Genomic DNA, 18,365 nt, shown 5'->3' with positions numbered 1-18,365 from the left:
GCAGTGTTTGTTTGCCATTACTTTCATTATTTCCGCTACGATCGCACCCCCCCCCCCCCCTTCCCCCCCCCGGCCGCCGAAGCTTCGACTTTGATCGAAGTTATGTCCGCGAAGCTTCGATTATCAAAATATGATAATTGGGTCAGCCCTATTGGGTTCTGCTGTATTTTTTATGCCCCAACCAAAATATTATTCTTTAGGATTTTTTTTGTGTGATTTAGTGATTTGAAGTGTCTGAAGAGTCTGGAGTTTTTGCCCAAAAATAAACGCTAGACTTATACAAATGAAATCCTAATTAATCATCACCTATGTGCTTCTAGTCCTGTGTGGTGGTGGCTGTGTCTGCAGGCGCCCCCTCCCCCTGCCTGTATTTTGGTCTTTTGCTTTGTTTTGTTATGCACGGGGACGTTTCTTCCGACAGAATGTTTTGTTTACAAACTGCAACGAACAAAACTCCAGACTCTACCGTGATATCTTTTTGCTTCAGAGTTTGTTTTTTAACACATCTTGATATAGATCTCTGTGACCAAGATTCATCTGCAGGGTTGACGGAAGTTCAGTTGTACTTTGCACAAGCAAACGCAGAGAAAACGGTCAAAAGGGACAGGCTTTATAAAACAAAAATATCCAGGACAAATCTCATTCCTCTCAGTGTTTCTGCATTTGCCATCAGAGTTTTTGTGCGGAACCTGCTGTGAAACAGACACAGCGCTGCGCTCTGATCAGTCCAGTGACACACAACAGAACGACTGAGGGAGATGGAAAAAAGTCGATTTAGTTACTCGGTTTGATCCAAGACGCATTCCAGCTATGCATCCGTGAAGCACAACAGTCGGAGCTGTTGATACAGATCTCACTTTTGATTCAGGATGTTTGCATGTCCACGTACGGAGACAGTTCAGACAGAAGCTGCAGTGGAGAAACTGACAGCAACGCTTCCATATCTGAAATCAAAGCAGGGATAGATGTAGTCTATGTGTTTTTAAAGTTGGCATGTTGGAACAGATGAAGTGACCGCATGACGTCTGGGATGTGACGGATTGTGTTTTTGTTGCTGCCTGAAACACATGAGTTTCTCCTAAAGCATCACTGCATCTGAGATCATTAACATCAGCTGTTTCTCATCTATAGAAAACACTCTTTACACTTTACAACCCCTTCGTAGCACTGCTGGCAGTAACGGTATTACCATTAATTACATATTTATTTTTTTTATAGCATCATTACAGTTAATCTTGTATGAGAAAAGCAGATTATAAGATTTACCTGGTGCAGTATAAACATGGCTGTAAATAGCTCACTGCTTAAAATATGTTGGAAAATGATATAAGACGATGTCAGAGCTAAACTGACCTTATTTAGTTCCAGTAAAAATCCCTGACAGTGTGAGAGAAGCCGTGTTCCTGCAGTAACCTGCTTAGTTTCACTTTACCATCCACTGGATTGGCACCGTGACCTCTGAGCCGCTATGATGATGCAGTTAATGGGATTTGGGAATTTTTATCAGGATAATTGTGTTTTGAGTCAAAGAGCTCTCACGGCTCACGATTTATGCGATAACATCCCATATTATCTGTCACCAAACTCTGTTATCCCGGCTTTCAGTCAGACATGTCATGCAATTTTTTTCTTTATTTGTGGAAATAAGCGCTTTTCAAATGAGCCACTCGGCAAACACACTCACCAATTGTTGTTACCGTTAAACCTCCGCCTCATTTTAACCCGGTATACGGTATTATCCTGTGGTACAGCTCAGACGGAGTCACCAAAATGTTGTTCAGAAAGGGAACAGCTACCAAACACCACATAAAGATACTAAAACAATAACAAAACATGTACATTATCAACATTAACAACTTTTATTAAAGGGACTACGAGGAGTTTTAGAAAGTGAAGTGTTTTCACACTACATTTCCCATGAGCGAAAACATTTGCCAAGAATGTTTTCATTAATCAAGAACGAAAGTCGGAGGTTCGAAGACGATCAGATACCGTCGTAGTTCCAGCGATTCGGTGGTGCCCCGCGAAACCGAAACCAGGAAATGCTGGGCGAGTCGAACACTAACTAATAATATCAAAATAACTATAAAGACAAAATATTATATTAATCAAAAATGGACCCATTAACAAGTGGGTAATGTAGATTCATCCACATTAATATGAGACTCTTTTATAACCAAAAGCAAACTCCTTGGGGTCTCTTTAATAACAAATAGCTTATATAACAAAATGTGGATGGTGCTGCTAAAAAAATGCACAAGTCTACAAGTCACACATGATAACTACGGCAACATGGTGCTTCAAATCTAGCAAGGTTTTTGCAGAATTTGTGTTTTTCTAGAGGACCAATATGCGCAACTTACCGTCTTTTCCTCTCTCTCTTCTCTGAGCTGTCATGTGATAGGAATCATTCTACTATTGGAGTAAAATTGAAAACTCAACCACACACATGTAGGCGCTGGACATACACTCATTATTTAGTAGATACTATATCAGGCCCCCATGTAAGTGCACTACAATTTTATTTTTAATGATTGTAATGAAACTGATACTGTTGCTGTATTTTAAGATACCGCGGTGTTGTATACCTTAGTAACGTGTTATGGCCCAACCCTAATAGCTGCTGCATTGTTTGAATTTTGGATGAATCCAGATGTGGCATTAGTGTGATGCCAGCTGTGGTGCAGGCAGGTAACACTAGAGTTCACATCCTGCTGTTTGCTCCTTCCTCTGCTCTCTGCAGAAAGGGTTACAACTGCACAAGGTCGCTTCATTTGTTTCATTTTTGTGGCGTGGCGGGCTGCAGAGAGGCTGTGAGTGAGTGGTGCAGGTTTCTAATTTTATTTCTGTTTTATGGGCTGGCCGGCAACAGGGCGGGATAATCAGCACTCCCTCTTCCTATGTGAATCATCACCACTCACAAAGCCCAGAATCAACTCATTTCAATTCAGTTCAGACATCAGATAAACTTTCTTTTCATTTATCAGGGAGGTAGTATGTCCTCTACCTTCAGTAAGTGAGCAACATTTCTTTCTTGAATATAAAACTGTAGATATTTTAGGTTGAGGTGGAAACTTCTTCAGCAGGTATATAATTGTGGACTGAAGATTTATTTTATTTGGCTGAACAAATAAAACATGATCCGAGTATATTCTTTAAGGCCTGCATGTGCAAAACAGTTCAGCAACAGAAATAAAAACACACAGACTCAGGAAAGGACTGGATAGAAGAATAGAAGAAGCAAACACAGCTCTCCCTGCAGCCTGCTCTCTCATGTCAGCTGTGTCTGGTCTGGACCTCTGGTTGGCTCTCCCTCCACCAGGCCCTTTGTCCTTCTTTCATCAGCACACACACTGATGATGAAACGTAGGCAGCGACCGACTGGGCCAGTCTAGAAAAAAAAAGAAAAAAAAGTCCTACTTTGAATTTCAGCGATGGCGTCTGTGCTCGACACCAGAACAGCCTGAGATCATCATGCACTCACACACACGCAGCTATGTTACATTTTAACCTGCACATTTAGGCAGCAGCCTGCAGCTCTGGTCTCTCTCTCTGTAGCATCACAACTAACAGTTCACCATATGTATGGTGTGTGGAAGTATTTAGACATCATTTTGAGTTGAATTTCATTTCATTTATTTATTTATTGAACAGGGACAGTGCACATTAATTAACTTGTCAGTTTTACCATCAATGTAAATGTGCCAGAGTGGCAAATTTTCATCTGTTAACATCATACAACAGTTAATAAAATAAAATGCAGTACAATAGTCTGTATTACAACGGAGTATTAGGGCCACATTGACAAATAAAAAAAATCACAAACTTCAAGAATAAAGTCGTAAATGTACGACTTTATTCTCGTAATGTTATGACTTTTTTCTCATAGGAAATGTACGACTTTATTCTTGTAAATTTATGACTTTATTCTCGAAGTCTGTGTTTTGTTTTTTTCTCAATGTGGCCCTAATACTCCGTCGTACTGTGTAACTACAATACAGAAATAACATATATGAAAACAGTATGTGTGCATGTGTGTGGGTGTAGAGGCAGCGCCAAAGATGAGATGGTTCTGGTATGAATACTCATGGTTACATGTCTGATTTGCTTTGAGCCTTGTCTTCAGTTTATGTTTAAAAGTGAAGTAATTCGTAGTCTCTCAGTCATCAGTGGGTAGACTGTTCCAGTAGTGAGTGGCTCTAATTGAGAAGACTGTCTGTCCTAACTTGCTGCGCCTGTATTGATCAACACAGTCTCCTCTGGTAGTTGACCTTATTGTCCTGCTGCTGTTTTCTTTTTGGACAACAAACTGAGTAAATGGGGGGGGGGGGTGCAATTTAGATGTATTTGTTTGTAACAGCTGAGCCTGAGTTGTGCTAACAGCATTCAGATATGAATGATGTGAATACCTGTCACCAGCTTCTTCTTCATGAAAAAGCTGAGAACATTTTCTGAGAAACTTTTTTTAAAGTTGATTTAATGCTCAGCGTCTGTATCCGTCTTTTCTAACTCTTGGAGGTTGTGTTCATCCTCTGTGAGTGGACGGTCCCGGAGCAGACCGCTCCCTGCAGCTCGCTGACGGCCTCAGGGAACCTCACAGGCACCAGACCATAGCACGGAGGGGAGGAGTCGGTCTGGCACATCACAATAAAAAACACACAATAGCTCGGGCTGTGGCTACAGTGAAGTCCTGACTGAAACAACAGGTTAAACAACAACAAAAAAAGGCCCCACAAGTACAAATGAGACGATCTTTGTCCTTTTTCCTCTAGTTTTTCCTCTTTCCCTAACTTCGATATTTAGAAAGTCGTGCTGCAGCTGAAATGTGCAGCGGTTGTTCTTTGCTGTTCCTCTGGCACCGCGGCCGTCTCGCTCTGCGCCCTCTCATTTCATTTCGGGGTAATTGCTGCCTTTTTGAAGTCGGTCGGAAGCCTTTAAGTTCTTGTTGACATTCCATAGATTCCATTTGTGTACATCCACGCATTCTTGACGTCATTAGATTAGGGTGGAAATCTGAATGTCGTGGAGACACCGTGCAGTTTGCTGAAGAGACTCTCCCATTGTAAGGAAGGAGCCCAAAGCTGGGCCCACAGATTCCTGTGTGTGTGGTTGTGTGTGTGTGTGTGTGTGGTTGTGTGTGTGTGGTTGTGTGTGTGTGGTTGTGTGTGTGTGTGTGTGTCTGCCTCTCTCTAGTGTCTGTGGTCTGCAGGCCTGCGTGTCACTCCCAACAGACTCATTTTCTGGCTCATTCATACACTCCTCCCTCGGCTGCAGGATGTCCTGCTTTAACCGGCTGAATAATCCCCTCCCACCCTGCGCTGCTATTGGCTGATAGGGTACCAGCCTTGATTTTCACTGTGTGTGTGTGTATGATTCCTCATTGTTTGTTTATATACAGTATGTGTGTGTGTGCCTGACACACCTACATAGCGTAAGACTGCACCAGGTGACATGTGCAACTGTGGATGATTCATCCCTGTGTATCAATGGGATTGTCTGAATCACCTTCTATAATGTCAGAGTTAAGTGCTGTTGACCAGCTGACTCATGTATTTTACAAGTCACTTCATTTTTTATCCAGATGTCATTTACTGCTTGCAGAATATATGACACTGCTGAGATGAAATGTACTGTATTGTATGTATTGTGTACATTACATGTACTGTGACCACAAACACACAACTCATTTGTGGTTTGGTTTTGTGTATAGACCATATTTGATTTATGCTAGAGCCTGAGCTCAAAGGTTGATCTTGACTCCATACAAGGATACTGTTTAACCACATACTATCAAGAATTAAAGGTCCAGTGTGTGATAATTAGCTAGGTTTATTTGCAAAATCTGAATATACCACCCATGAATATATATTAGTATAAGTGTATAATCGCTGTAAAATAAAATTTGGTTGGTTTTCGTAGCATTATAATTCTTCTTTTATTTATACATATCGCAAGGGTCTTCTTGCTTTAGAGCAGGCATCATCAAATGGCGGACCTCGGTCCGGACCCGGACCGAGTGATGGTTCGATCCGGACCCGAGACCAATCTCTAATAAGTTAACATTTTCCTGGAGCATTTTTTTCCGACGGGACAGCGGGCTCAGCTATAGTCAATACTGCAGCTTCACTCAATTGAGCCAATCAGATCGTTTGTTTACCCTGCGCGACCAGCGCGTCCGAGAGGGAAAGAGAAAGGAGAGGGAGTGATGACAGCATGTCTTGCTCCAAAATTTACACAAGCCCATTACTTTCATGTGCGCTCACAACCGAGAGCGACGCCGTAGCGGTGCGTATTCGGTGCACGTGCTTGTTTCCTGTTTCTCCGCCGGTGTTGTGTCAGACCCCGGTTCTCCCTCGGTCTGTAAACGTTTTCACGTGGAGCTCTGCCCCGTTTGAAAGGAGAAGGAAGCCCGTATGCGGGAAGACGTCGCTTCAGACATGTAGAATGTGTGTTAGAGAAACACCTATTTCAGGACTACTGACTTGTATCACCAGAACAGAACAGACATATCCTGTGATTTTCAGCCTCCCTCCATATTTAATAGAAGGGGACAATGCAATGACAGTGCAGCTATCAAGATGCTTTTGACACCTTGGCCTCAAAAAAAGAAAGGAAAAAAAAGCACCAAACAAACAAAAAAACAAACAAACAGGGAAACCCCCTTATTTATTCTGTTTTGTTCTCTTTAATTGAAATAACAGGCCTTAAATTAATTTGCCTGGGGGCTACTTTTATTCATGGTAAAAAAAATAAAATAATTTAAAGCTAGTTGTTTACTATACAAGTGCACTATGTTAAATGTTTCCTGTGTTGAAAATTGACAATAGATATGAAAATGCACTTCGTTGATTTTATTTATTTGACATAGGGGTAGGCTATAGCTTATATATAAGACACCATTTGGACTTTATAAGGTTCGGACCTTTCACTTGGATGAAAGTTTAGTAACTGGACCTCAATGAATTTTAATTGAATACCCCTGCTTTAGAGAGTGTTGCCATCTTGCGCCGCCATGTTTGTACGGCAGCCCGAATGGATCAATCCAACCAGCCAGAGAGCAGGTTTTGCAAGTTTCACATTCATAAATAAACCAACGAAGGAGGAGTAGGAAGCAGAAGACGTATCGTAATATGGTTTAGATCTTCACCTCATCGCTCCATGCCCCTGAAATACTAATGCCTATTTTACACACTGGACCTTTAAATGTGTAGGATTTTTTTTTTTTTTAGATTTTTTTTATTGGGTGTCAAAAAAAACAGATGAAACTCAAAACAGAAGCATGTAATAAATAAATATAAAATAACAATCTCTGCGGGTCAGGGCTCAGGAATTAGCAACAATCATCATGAAACTGAAATGAAATGAACCTTGTGACTTTGCCGACTCGATTCCCGAAGCACCCACTTGCGCAAGTGTGCACTGGCTCACCAGGGAGAGGGGATGACTTTAGTTGTTTTGCTGTGTGTTTTGGGAGCTGGCCTACTTTCTGTTTGTGTATTGTCTCTGTGTGTCCGTGCTTCTGTTTTAGTTCCCTTGGTAAAGACCCACAGGCTCTGTTTTTCTCTCCCAGACAGATCTCAGTACAAAACATCCAGGTTTTGGGCTGAACGCTGGTAAAAAAAACCAAAAAAAAAAAAACCTCTCCTTTATTTAGCTCACCAAATAAAGGACTGTACTGTTTTATGCTACATTTACATGATTTGTGCTGGGGAGAATAAAGCGCATCCTCTGTGTGCAGATAAATGCTAAATAAGCAACCTGCGGGGCCGCGGATGAGACGAGGCTGAAAGGGGCTTGTGTTGGTTACATAAGTCGGCATTTGTCATGTCATTGTGCCGCCGCGATGAGTCTGGTCCCGGCCAACAGTGAAAATGGCCTCATTAAGCAGCAAAACAACAAACAAGCATTTTGAACACATCGCCACTGTATAACCGGCAGATACCGACTCACTTAAAAGACTAATCTGAGCGTTTACATATTTTACAACTCTGATGTAACTGACAGATGTGTCTGGTAATTAAATAGTTGCCCGCATGCTTTTCATTATCATCCCTTTTAAAACGGTGTGCTTTAGCTTTAATGACCACAACAGCAAACAAAAGCACGACTGATATGTTGGTGGACTGATTTTATCAGATGATCGATTCTAATTGCAGATATATTGGTGATGGAAAGTTAAATAGAGGTGCTTTAATTTTTCTTTTTTTTACCAGTGTCACCATTGTGAGTTTTGTCCTCAGCTGACTGCAGGAGTAAGAGTAGTAGACTATAGAGTCCCGATAGGTCACTGACGTCCTTGATCAGGGCCGTTGTATAGGGGAGAAAGGTGATGATAACTCTAGGGGCCCAGCGCCCATAGGGCCCACAAAAACCCCAGTGGTCTAATCTTTGTATGACTGAATTATTCTGCATAAGACCCTGACTAATACTCATAGTAATGCTGCATTAGCATCAAAACAAAGTAGGCTAAATAAAAAATTATCATACATACATAGTCTAAGAAAAAAAAAGTGGAAAAGTCAGGGGGCAGGGGCCCACTTTAGTATTCTTTCAGGGGGCCCAGAATTCCTAGCAACAGCCCTGTCCTTGATATTTGTGGTTCAGTTTTGAAACGGTTTTAGTTCTCAAAGAAAATAAAGAAGAAGAAGAAATGTCAAAGTCTTCGTCACATGACCAGTCAGTGTCTCTACATCACAACCCTGCCAGTCTGCATTGCAGTTACATCAGACTCTTGGCAGAGGTGGCGACCAACAAGTGACAACATGTGTTTGTGTGTCTGTGTCTCACTGATAAATCGATCAGAAAAATTAAAGGAAAAAATCTTGTAGTATAAAACATGTGGGTAAAACAATGTGGAATAATTTATAGACGTGCACTAAGTTGATGATTAGCTGTAATGTCGGTGGTGGTGTTGTTTCAGTATGTTGGTGCTTGTCTTTTGGAAAATATTCACTGTTTATTACAATATGTGACTTCATCTCAAGCAGCATTTATGATCTTGTTAACTTGATCATGTTAACCATGTGAATGTGTGGTTAACTCTTTATCTCTTCAACACAGTGGTGAGTGACCTGTTCTATTCTAGTCACTGCAACTGTTGCACTGTCTTAGTCGCTGCAGACTGAATAAGTCACATATGCACCATGACGTCGTACATCGTCTAGAGTCATAGAAGAGAGGAGAACAGACGAGGTGCAATTTGTCACAAACATTCAATAGACTAAAAGATGAAGTGATTAGGTTTTGGAGGCCAAAGGTCAGTGTAAGCTTAGAGAACATGTTTGTGACCACACCCTGAAGAAAACCATACACAAAGTATGACAAACATTCACAAAATGTTTGTTTATGTTTAATCATAGGATGAAATGATGGAGTGCTGACGTTTTGTGGTGGGTCATCGTCGCCGTGACATCATCTGATATCTACAAATAAATACACTTGAAACGTTTTGCTAAATCCTCTCAGAGTCTGAACACCATACGTATATGACAGGAGTCTGGATAGATAATATGGATTTGAGCTGTGACTTGACTTGTTGGTGGAGGCGTAACAACTGTCAGGCTGTAATTCTAGTTTCTCTTGTTTCTGCAGCAGTGTTTGCTGACTTTACTGTATCATTAAAAATGACATATTTTGCAATAGAGACATGTTGGAGACAAGTTTCCCTGTAGCTGCTATTGGAGAGATAGAAAACAAATCTATTGATGAACACAAACTAGATAAATGTACAGTATATGTATGGCTATTGTAACAAATATCCATTTAAACCAACAGTTATGTTAGATAGTTTTGGGATGCATGGAGCACAGATTGGTTCTTCGTCAGATGGTTTTAACCTCTCAATTATTGAAATTGGCTTCAACGTTAAAGGTCCCATATTGTATCATGGTAGATGCCCATGTCTTTTTTCAGAATATATCAGGTCTAGGGTCTATATTAGTACCGTGAAAGTGTCAAAACCTCAGTCCATAGAGAAACACACACAGCTTGTCTTCAATTAGCAAAATGCGCTGTGCTGACTTTTAGAACTTTGTGATGACACAACGAAGCCCCGCCCACCTGGACATACATTTGCAAGGCTTTCATAGTTTTAGCCTTAAATGTGCTATATTTTAATTGGATTGCTCAGAAAACAGCCAATTAGGCTCAGAGGCTCCTCTCTTCTGATTGGCTGGTTGACCTGTTGCTACCAGAGAGAAGCCTGAGAGAGGAGATGTAAATCTAAATCACCCCAGGCTCCATTGCTTTTGTATCTTTAAACCATAAATGCAACTAGGTCAACAGCACATTGATCAAGTTCATGGTTATCATCATATAGTGGTTCATGTGTATAAAGAGCAGGCAGCTTATGCATATGCTTGTTTTTTGGGACATTATAACATGTGTTATTTATTTTACATGTCTTTTCTTTTCTCTTTTTTTTAATATGTTTGAAAAAAGAATAATCAATCAATTGTTAAAGTTACTAATTAAGGAATAACTTACCAATAGCAGTACTGAGATTCTCTGAATGTGTGAACTGATCATCACTGCAGGTCGCTGTGTTTTTCCACAGACACATCTTCAGATTACAGACCAAGATGGGTTTGCATCAGTAAGACTGAGACAGTTTGGTGCCAGACAGACAAAAAAACTTGTTGTTTTAGTCCTGTGATATTCAGATTTACCATCTCACTGCATGTAGCATCCTGTTCACAGCCACTTTTTATATCTGAAAAACAAAACTGAAGCCTACAGTGACGTCGGGTCGGGTCAGATGCTAACAGGGGACATGTGCCTTTCTCTGACTGTACCCCAGTGTCCCAAACCAGCAGGATTATGTTTGGCCTGGTGCAGCAAGACATACGTTTTATTTTAACATGATTATTTGAACAAGAACATACAAAAGATAAGACACAGCAACAAAAACTGACAGTGCGCTGATGTGATTTAAAAAAGCAATATTAGCAGAAATAAACAGACAACAAACAGTCTTAATGAAAAGGGAATGAACTCTGTATGTGTCCCTCTGTTTCTCTGCAGTGGTGGAGGGCGAAGGTCAAGGTCGCATTCTCCAGCGGTTTCCTGAGAAAGACTGGGAGGACAGCCCATTCCCACAAGGCGTAGAGCTGGTAAGTCAACACACGCTGACATGTTCCTTTGTAGCTCCGTGGCCAGTACGAGACACTTGACCCTGTCAGGGACCGCCCGTATAAATCCTGTGGGCCAGCTCGGTCGCTAGGCGCAACTGTGTTACCGCTGTGAGAAAATGTATAGTAAGAAGCTGTGGTTTCATCACGCTGCCCCAGATCAGAGGTATTTTTTGTGGCAGGTGTTGATGCAGGGAATTCTCCATCAGTCGGTCCATTCATTCACATGCAGGTCTGACATTTAAAGGGATAGTTCAACATTTTGGCCACACAACTCCGTCTCATAACGTTCCGTTATTATCTCATAGCGTGGTGAATGTGCAGCTCACAACTTGTCCACCAGAGCGTTTTGGAGTTGTTGGATTGTGTATTTGATGAGTTTGATGAGGGAAACCAAGAAATCCCATTAGCCTCCGTAGTGTAGCTCTGAGCAGCTCGCGGCTCTGCTCCGCCGTTCAAAAAATAGCTTGCACCGACATTTAAAGGTAACGAACCTACTCCTAAAACTATAGGTATAGGTAATGGGCCAATTTGCCAAAATGTTGAACTATCCCTTTAAATGTCAAACCAGCATGTGGATGAATGGGATGGAAGTCAAGAGCAAAAAGGCTACCACTAACAACAGCTAGCCAAACCGCATGGTGTTTGGTATGGAAATACACAGTCCTCTAAGGATGAATACTGGTTTTGATGATGTTAAGTACTTCCCATCTGCAGTGGCTCTAGACTTAAGCCTCGGTGATATAAACAGTCTGATTGGAGGAAACCAATATAAATACACCGTCTAATTCACAGAGGGTGGATCTTAAAGGGATTTAGGATAGAAGAAGGTTTGTTTAATTTGAATGGCTGCCTATGGTTATCAGGGTGTTTCTGTGATGACATCCATCAGTTAGAGTTTCACACATCCAAACTGTTTGTATAGAACTGGCACTTGTACTAACTTCAGATCAAAGTCAAAGTATCTCTACTGGTCTCTCTTGGGAGAAATTTGTCTTGGAGAGAAGGGTCAGCTGCATGCACAACACACACAATACACACAATAAACATCTAATAAAGCAACACCATCAATAAAAAGTGCAATTCAGCACCTGTAAAATCTGCAATCTGTAAAATGAAGGGTTATCAGAAAGTATGAGCACTGGTATCAGATCAGTTCTGGGCCTGAGTTTGGGTCAGTTGTGAGTCTACTGAGCTCACTGAATCAAACTTGAGACTAAAAAATTCCTTCAGAATTGGTCTCAATGTGGATTGATTGAAGATAAAAGGAACCAGCCAACAGCGTGTGTGACATGTTTACACATACCAGTTACAGGCCAACGTCAGGTCAAGTCATTGAGGCAGTCCTCTGAATAATGACCGTAATATAATAAAGTCTTAACGCGTCTTAACTAAAAACACAGCTAATATTGACTCTGTGTTGTTTGCTTCATGCAGTTTTGATTCGTCCATTAACATTTCTTGTTTTTTGAGTAAATATTAGAAAATTCCAAACTGTCCCCATTTTCAAGCCAATTCAATTCGATCAGAAACGAGAGAAGTTTACTTCCGTCTTCCCGTCATTCAGCACATCGGAGGCTTTGTCGTGTTTCTGAAGCTGATAGATGGAAAGTTTTCAGAACCTGTTGAGCTGCGTTAATGATAGCCCAGCCCCAGATGAATCACCCAGAGGTGCTGAAAGACCCAGCGCTGTCTGATATGTCAGCCAGGTTGCCTAATCTTTATTTTTTCTGTCCTGTTTTCTTCCTATCACCCTCTTCCTACTCCTCCTCCTCCTCCTCCTCCAGTTCTGTCAGCCCAGCGGTTGGCAGCTGGTTCCTGAGCGGCAGCCTGCCTCCTTCTTCGTAGCGGTTTTGACTGACATCAGCTCAGAGCGTCACTACTGTGCCTGCTTCACCTTCTGGGAGGGCCTGGACAACCCGCAGGTGAGACGGACACCACAACAGCATCATGCTATGCCATGCTGCTGTGGCGTAGTAGTCATCAATCACATCAAATAAACTTTATTTGTCCCGGAAGGGAAATTTGTCTTGGGCAAGTGGCGTCGAAACAACTGCTTTGTGCTTCCAATACATACACACACAATACATACACTACAGTAGTAACAATGGCACACATATCCAAGAAAGAAAAGAGAAAAAAAAGAAAGTGCGGAGAGTGCAATAAATAGTTTAAAATACTTGTAATACAAGTTCAAATAAAAACATACTGAAAAACTAAAAAAAAAGAACAAGGGGTGTTGATTAGTCATGTGACACCCTGGGGCCACATACGTAGAAACCTCTTTAATTCTGTTTTTAATGGCAACTTGACACATTTTCACATCTAAAGCCGATCTGAATCCTGTGTGTGGGCAGTCACACATCATGAACAGCCGCTGTAGGAAGTGGGGGAGACTTGGTGTTGTATCTGCTGGGAGAGCAGTTTACTACTTCCATGTAATGCTTCCCACCTGTGAGCGTTCCCAGTCGCCTTTGTTGAAACACGTGTCACATGAGCGCTTAGGCCGGGGAGTCGGGGACAGAACCTGTGCCTGTGTTGTGGTTGCCGTGCGCCCGTTTTCTTGTGATCTCCACTGGTAACCCCCCCGGTGTGACTGCAGCTGCGTGCGCTCTGCTCTGCTCTGCTCTGCTCTGTGTTCAGCTGCAGAAGCCCCAGGCCAGCGAGGTGGATGAAGTGGACGAGGACCTGGCCCTGGTCCAACCGGCGAAGGTCTACGGCCCCAAGAGCCTGGTGCTGGTGTCCCGCCTGGACTACACCGAGGTGTTCAGGGTACGACACACAGTAGTTATTCTCTATAACCTGTATCTAGTTCTGTTGTGGCCTTTGGAATATCTTATTATCTACACACCCAATTTTCTTTTTCTGAATGACACAACATTGGACCAAAACTTGTTACTTTTTAACTGTTCAGCTTTTGACTTTAGTCATTTATCATATGGAATGTGGCTATTTGTTGGTATGTCTATGTGTACATGTATGTGCACCTAAGTTGATATAATAGGTTATAGAATCTGAAGCAATAAATGTAAGGCGGTATCGTAATCAGGCGGTGGGATTAAATAAATTCACACTTCTTCCCACTCCTTTTGAATAGTGGGAAGAAGTGTGAATTTATTTAATATATAAACCACAAATGTGTATATATAGGAAGATATATAGATATATATGTGTGTATATAACTGTATATATATATATATATATATATATATATATATATATATATATATATGTACACGTATATATATAGAGAGAGACCTTTATATTTATATATTTATATTTATACTGTATATAGAAAGCTATATATATATATATATAGAGAGAGAGAGAGAGCTTTCTTTCTGGTCCATTTTATGTACATATACGTGTGTGTGTGTGTGTGTCTGTGTGTGCGTGCGTGCGTGTATATAGCTTTCTTTCTGGCCTATGTTTCATTTGTTCATGACTACTTATTTTTTATTTTGTTTGTTATTATCACATATTGGAGTAAAGCTGAACTGAACTTTTTGTGCAATAGCAGATACAATAGCCATACATTATGTAAATTATGTTTCTCCCTCCAGTGTGTTATTATAATAGACGGTGTTAACTGCATTTTCCTCCCTCTTTGAACAGAACTGCCTGGGTCTGATCTACACCATCCACGTAGACAGCCTGACTGTCCCCTTGGAAACGGTGGTCGGAAATCTCCTCACTTGTGTCATCCCCATCGCTGGAGGCTCCCAGGTAGAACTCACAGGCTGCTCATGTCTCTCTCACACAAACACCATCACATAAAGGCAAAAGACAAAAACCCCACCTGGGCTAAGAAACTGTGCCAACATTTCTCTGTCTCATTTTTGTATTTTTATTTGATGCTGTTGAGCTTTGCAGGGTGCTACGTGCTCCTCATGTGACCCCATGCTTAGTCAGATAGCAGAGCTTGGCGCAGCCAGCCGGTTGGACGCCTGGGACACCGAGCACTCACTGCTGCCATCGCTTTACTTTCAGTTTTGTTATGTTGTTGCCACGAGATAAGATAAAAGATAAAAAAAAACAGGTTTGGTTCCTGACACTTTCGATTATGCATAAGTGCTTGTAATGTGCCCGCACTTTTCTTTGTGCATGCGTAATTCAATAATTGATGGATTACTGTTTACTGAGTAATGAGGTTTAAAATGTCACTAATCTGTGTCATACAGCTGGTTGTGCTGCACAGCTGCGGCCCTGAGGGGCAGTGTCATGTCGAGCTCAGCCAGCCGTCCTGTAAACACAAGTGTAGATATTTTCATCTGTGCCACTTAAACAGATAGAGAGCAGATCATCAGATTTTTACATGCAGTGTCGGCCATGGAGGGAAAGCATGCAGCGCACCCTACCATTTATGAGCAGGAAAACGCACCATGAACAAGACACATTACTTGCACCCAGGCCTCTGCTTGTTTTGACACAAGTGTAGACTCTGTAGATAACTCATCGCACTGAAACTCTGCTCTGATATGAGTCAACAACTCCATCAGATGAATGAATGTTCTTGTTTTTGGCGTTTTATTTCTCAAATGCATAGATGTGTAACAGGCAGCAGCAGGTCCAACATTGTGAGAGAACATTTAAGTTAAAATCAACTTGATTTATGTCATGTAACATTTATTTCTCATCCCTCTCTGTCTTTAGTTGCCATTTTCTCTCCATCATTAACTTTTCTTTTTTTAATATATCTTTAAATAATTGTGAAATTGTTATTACGCCTCTAAAATATATCTTCCTGTTTTCCTGACCCGTGCTCATGGTGCACGACCAGTAGGAAGTGTCTGTTCTGTCTGAATCCACTCAGCTGACTCTTCCACTTTGGTTTCCAGATGTTGTAACCCATGTGTGTCACTCCTGTGCACCCTACTGTACACTGGTTCCTCTGTGTTACAGACAGATGAGTCCCCAGTTTGTAGTTTAGACAAGGTTCCTCAGGCCCTGGCCTGTGACTGGCTGCTGGCCTGTCTCCAGGTAACTTTTACCGTTCTGCAAGCTTCACCAATCAACAACCGGCTTGATGTTCTTGATTCTGTTGATCGAGCAGAAAAGAGTTGTTTCCCATGTTGTGTTCTTTTCTTTTAAGGAATGTGTTCCTTCCTGCAGCCATTTCAAATCATGCGTGATTGATGGTGCTTCAGCTATTTTTGACCTGCATTGTGGTGTTTTGTGATCAAACAGTTTTCACCGAATCATGTTAATCATTTGAAACATCCTGTTTCTTTTTTTTTTTTCTCCCTCTCTTGCATTTGTCACAAACTTGATTTGTTGCATCTATTAATGAGCATTTTAAAACACAGATTGCTGTCAAGTTGTTTCCTCACTCACACACACACAGATGGACATGTATATGATATCATGTTGTCTTAAATTAAATTCCTGACTTCCTCTAACCATAATCATAAGTACTACACATACTAACCCTTATCCTAACCCTCAGCTCAAAACATGTCATTACCTTAAAATGTAAAGGTCCCATTTCTATAGTTTTATTTTAACTGTTGATCCATAAGAAGATATATTTGTGGTTTTTAATGGACAATACCGCATTTTGTTGTAGTGTTACATCTCCTCTAGCTATAGTTCAGTGAGTTCAGTGAACCAATCAGATTAGAGGCTAACAGCCTCGTTTAGCTGGTTGGATGGCGAGACCAAGTGGGAGGAGCTTGGGCCGTGGCTTAGAGTGGTGACTGCTTTGTTGTGACATCACAGAGTTACAGAAATCCTGATAGTTGGTTTGAAGTGTCAGTGTCTGAAAATGAGCTGTGTGCATTTCTCTGTGGACTGAGGCTTTGAGACGTTCTTGGTGTTAATATAGAGGAATTTACCATTTTAATAAAATAAAAAAAAGCACATGAAAATCTTTACACTATGGGACCTTTAATCTAGCCCTTACCCATACACTAACCTTGAAACATGTCTTCACCATTAAGATTTAATTATTTACAGTACAAACAAACACACACACACACACACACACACACACACACACACATGCATGCACACCCTTCAGAAGCTGTGCAGGTTGCAGATGAGTTGCTGGGAGGCCATATGGGACAGCAGATGGCCTCCTCCTGGACAACAACGTCTGAATGAGAGACTCAGATCTAATCAGTATTAACACACACACACACACAGACCGAAACAGCACACTAACACAAATCTGAAAACACAAACACTCATCAGTGCGCAGGTCAAATGTACAGTAAAGCTTATTCCCTCAATCATTCTCCAACATACACCAGATTCTTTCTGACTTAACAATATGTAAAATAAAGACAAACACAGTCTTCCAGTTTGTCTCTCTCTGAGCCGCCGTGTAGCAGTAAATGCACACAGCTCCTCGAGAGCCCCCAAGTACAACCAGTCCTGTTCCTGTGACTCCAGAGGAGGACAGGCCACTTTATAAAGAGCAACACACACTTACACACATTCCAGTCACTCTTTAATCACACGGGACTCTCAGCTTCACTAAATGTCTGTCATTACCTCCGAGGCTGTCTGTTCATGCCAACCTCTGCCCTCGAAAACACACAACAAATTGTCTCGGCCATTAGACGTATCGTCTTGGCAACGCTGTCGCACATCAAAACAGCTTCTGGCACCGGTGATGGTCCGGCCTTCCAACGGCTCACAGAGGACTCTATGTAAATATATCCTCCAAAGAATAGCTAGAGTTACAGTTGGAACACTTCGAACAATTATCTCTGTGTTTGTTAACATAATTCAAACACATGACGTAGCTTTACCTCCGAAGCCAACTCATATTTTATTCTGCATTCACTGTGTAGTAACCTAATCCAGGATGTTGCTACATCAAAATGTTGAATGTAGGCTAATGTTAGCAGCCCTGTCCTGCTGTGTTGGACTTTAGGGAAGTTTAAGATGTGGCTACCTTGGTTATACACTTTGCTTAGTCATTCCCTGTTATCACTGTAAAAGCATATTTACTCAGAGAGATTGGAGAGCTTGATATACTATACATTATGCATATTTTGCCTTACAAAAGTATTCACACATTTTGTCACATTACAACCACAAACTTAAATGTATTTTATTGGGATTTTATGTGATAGACCAACATAAAGTAGCACATCATTGTTAAGTAGAAGGAAAATGATACATTGTGTCAAACACCAAAATGGAACTTTTAGGCCGACATGCAAAGCACTGCAATTTGTGGTGGAAACCGAACACTGCACATGGACCTGAACACACCATCCCCACTGT

At 41.4% G+C, this 18,365-nt stretch overlaps 1 protein-coding gene across 15 annotated transcripts in view; it reads left to right on the top strand.

Moving 5' to 3' along the window:
- The window catches only part of sbf1 (SET binding factor 1), an 89,585-nt gene that overhangs the window by 23,440 nt on the left and 47,780 nt on the right, over positions 1-18,365 (top strand). For 4 of the 15 annotated variants that reach the window (XM_085769657.1, XM_085769652.1, XM_085769654.1 and 1 more), the window contains exons 2-6: positions 11,023-11,111; positions 12,917-13,054; positions 13,773-13,901; positions 14,745-14,855; positions 16,032-16,109. In XM_085769657.1, the coding sequence (XP_085625783.1) occupies positions 11,023-11,111; positions 12,917-13,054; positions 13,773-13,901; positions 14,745-14,855; positions 16,032-16,109 (545 nt within the window). The remainder of the gene's footprint in view (positions 1-11,022; positions 11,112-12,916; positions 13,055-13,772; positions 13,902-14,744; positions 14,856-16,031; positions 16,110-18,365) is intronic. The other 11 variants (XM_085769663.1, XM_085769658.1, XM_085769660.1 and 8 more) reach the window with 5 other exon arrangements.

Source organism: Trachurus japonicus, chromosome 23, assembly GCF_045865225.1.
Source record: "Trachurus japonicus isolate A0001 chromosome 23, Traja_1.0".
NCBI lineage: Eukaryota > Metazoa > Chordata > Actinopteri > Carangiformes > Carangidae > Trachurus > Trachurus japonicus.
Note: the sequence above shows the minus strand (reverse complement) of the source record. Positions and strands in the feature narration are given on the sequence as shown.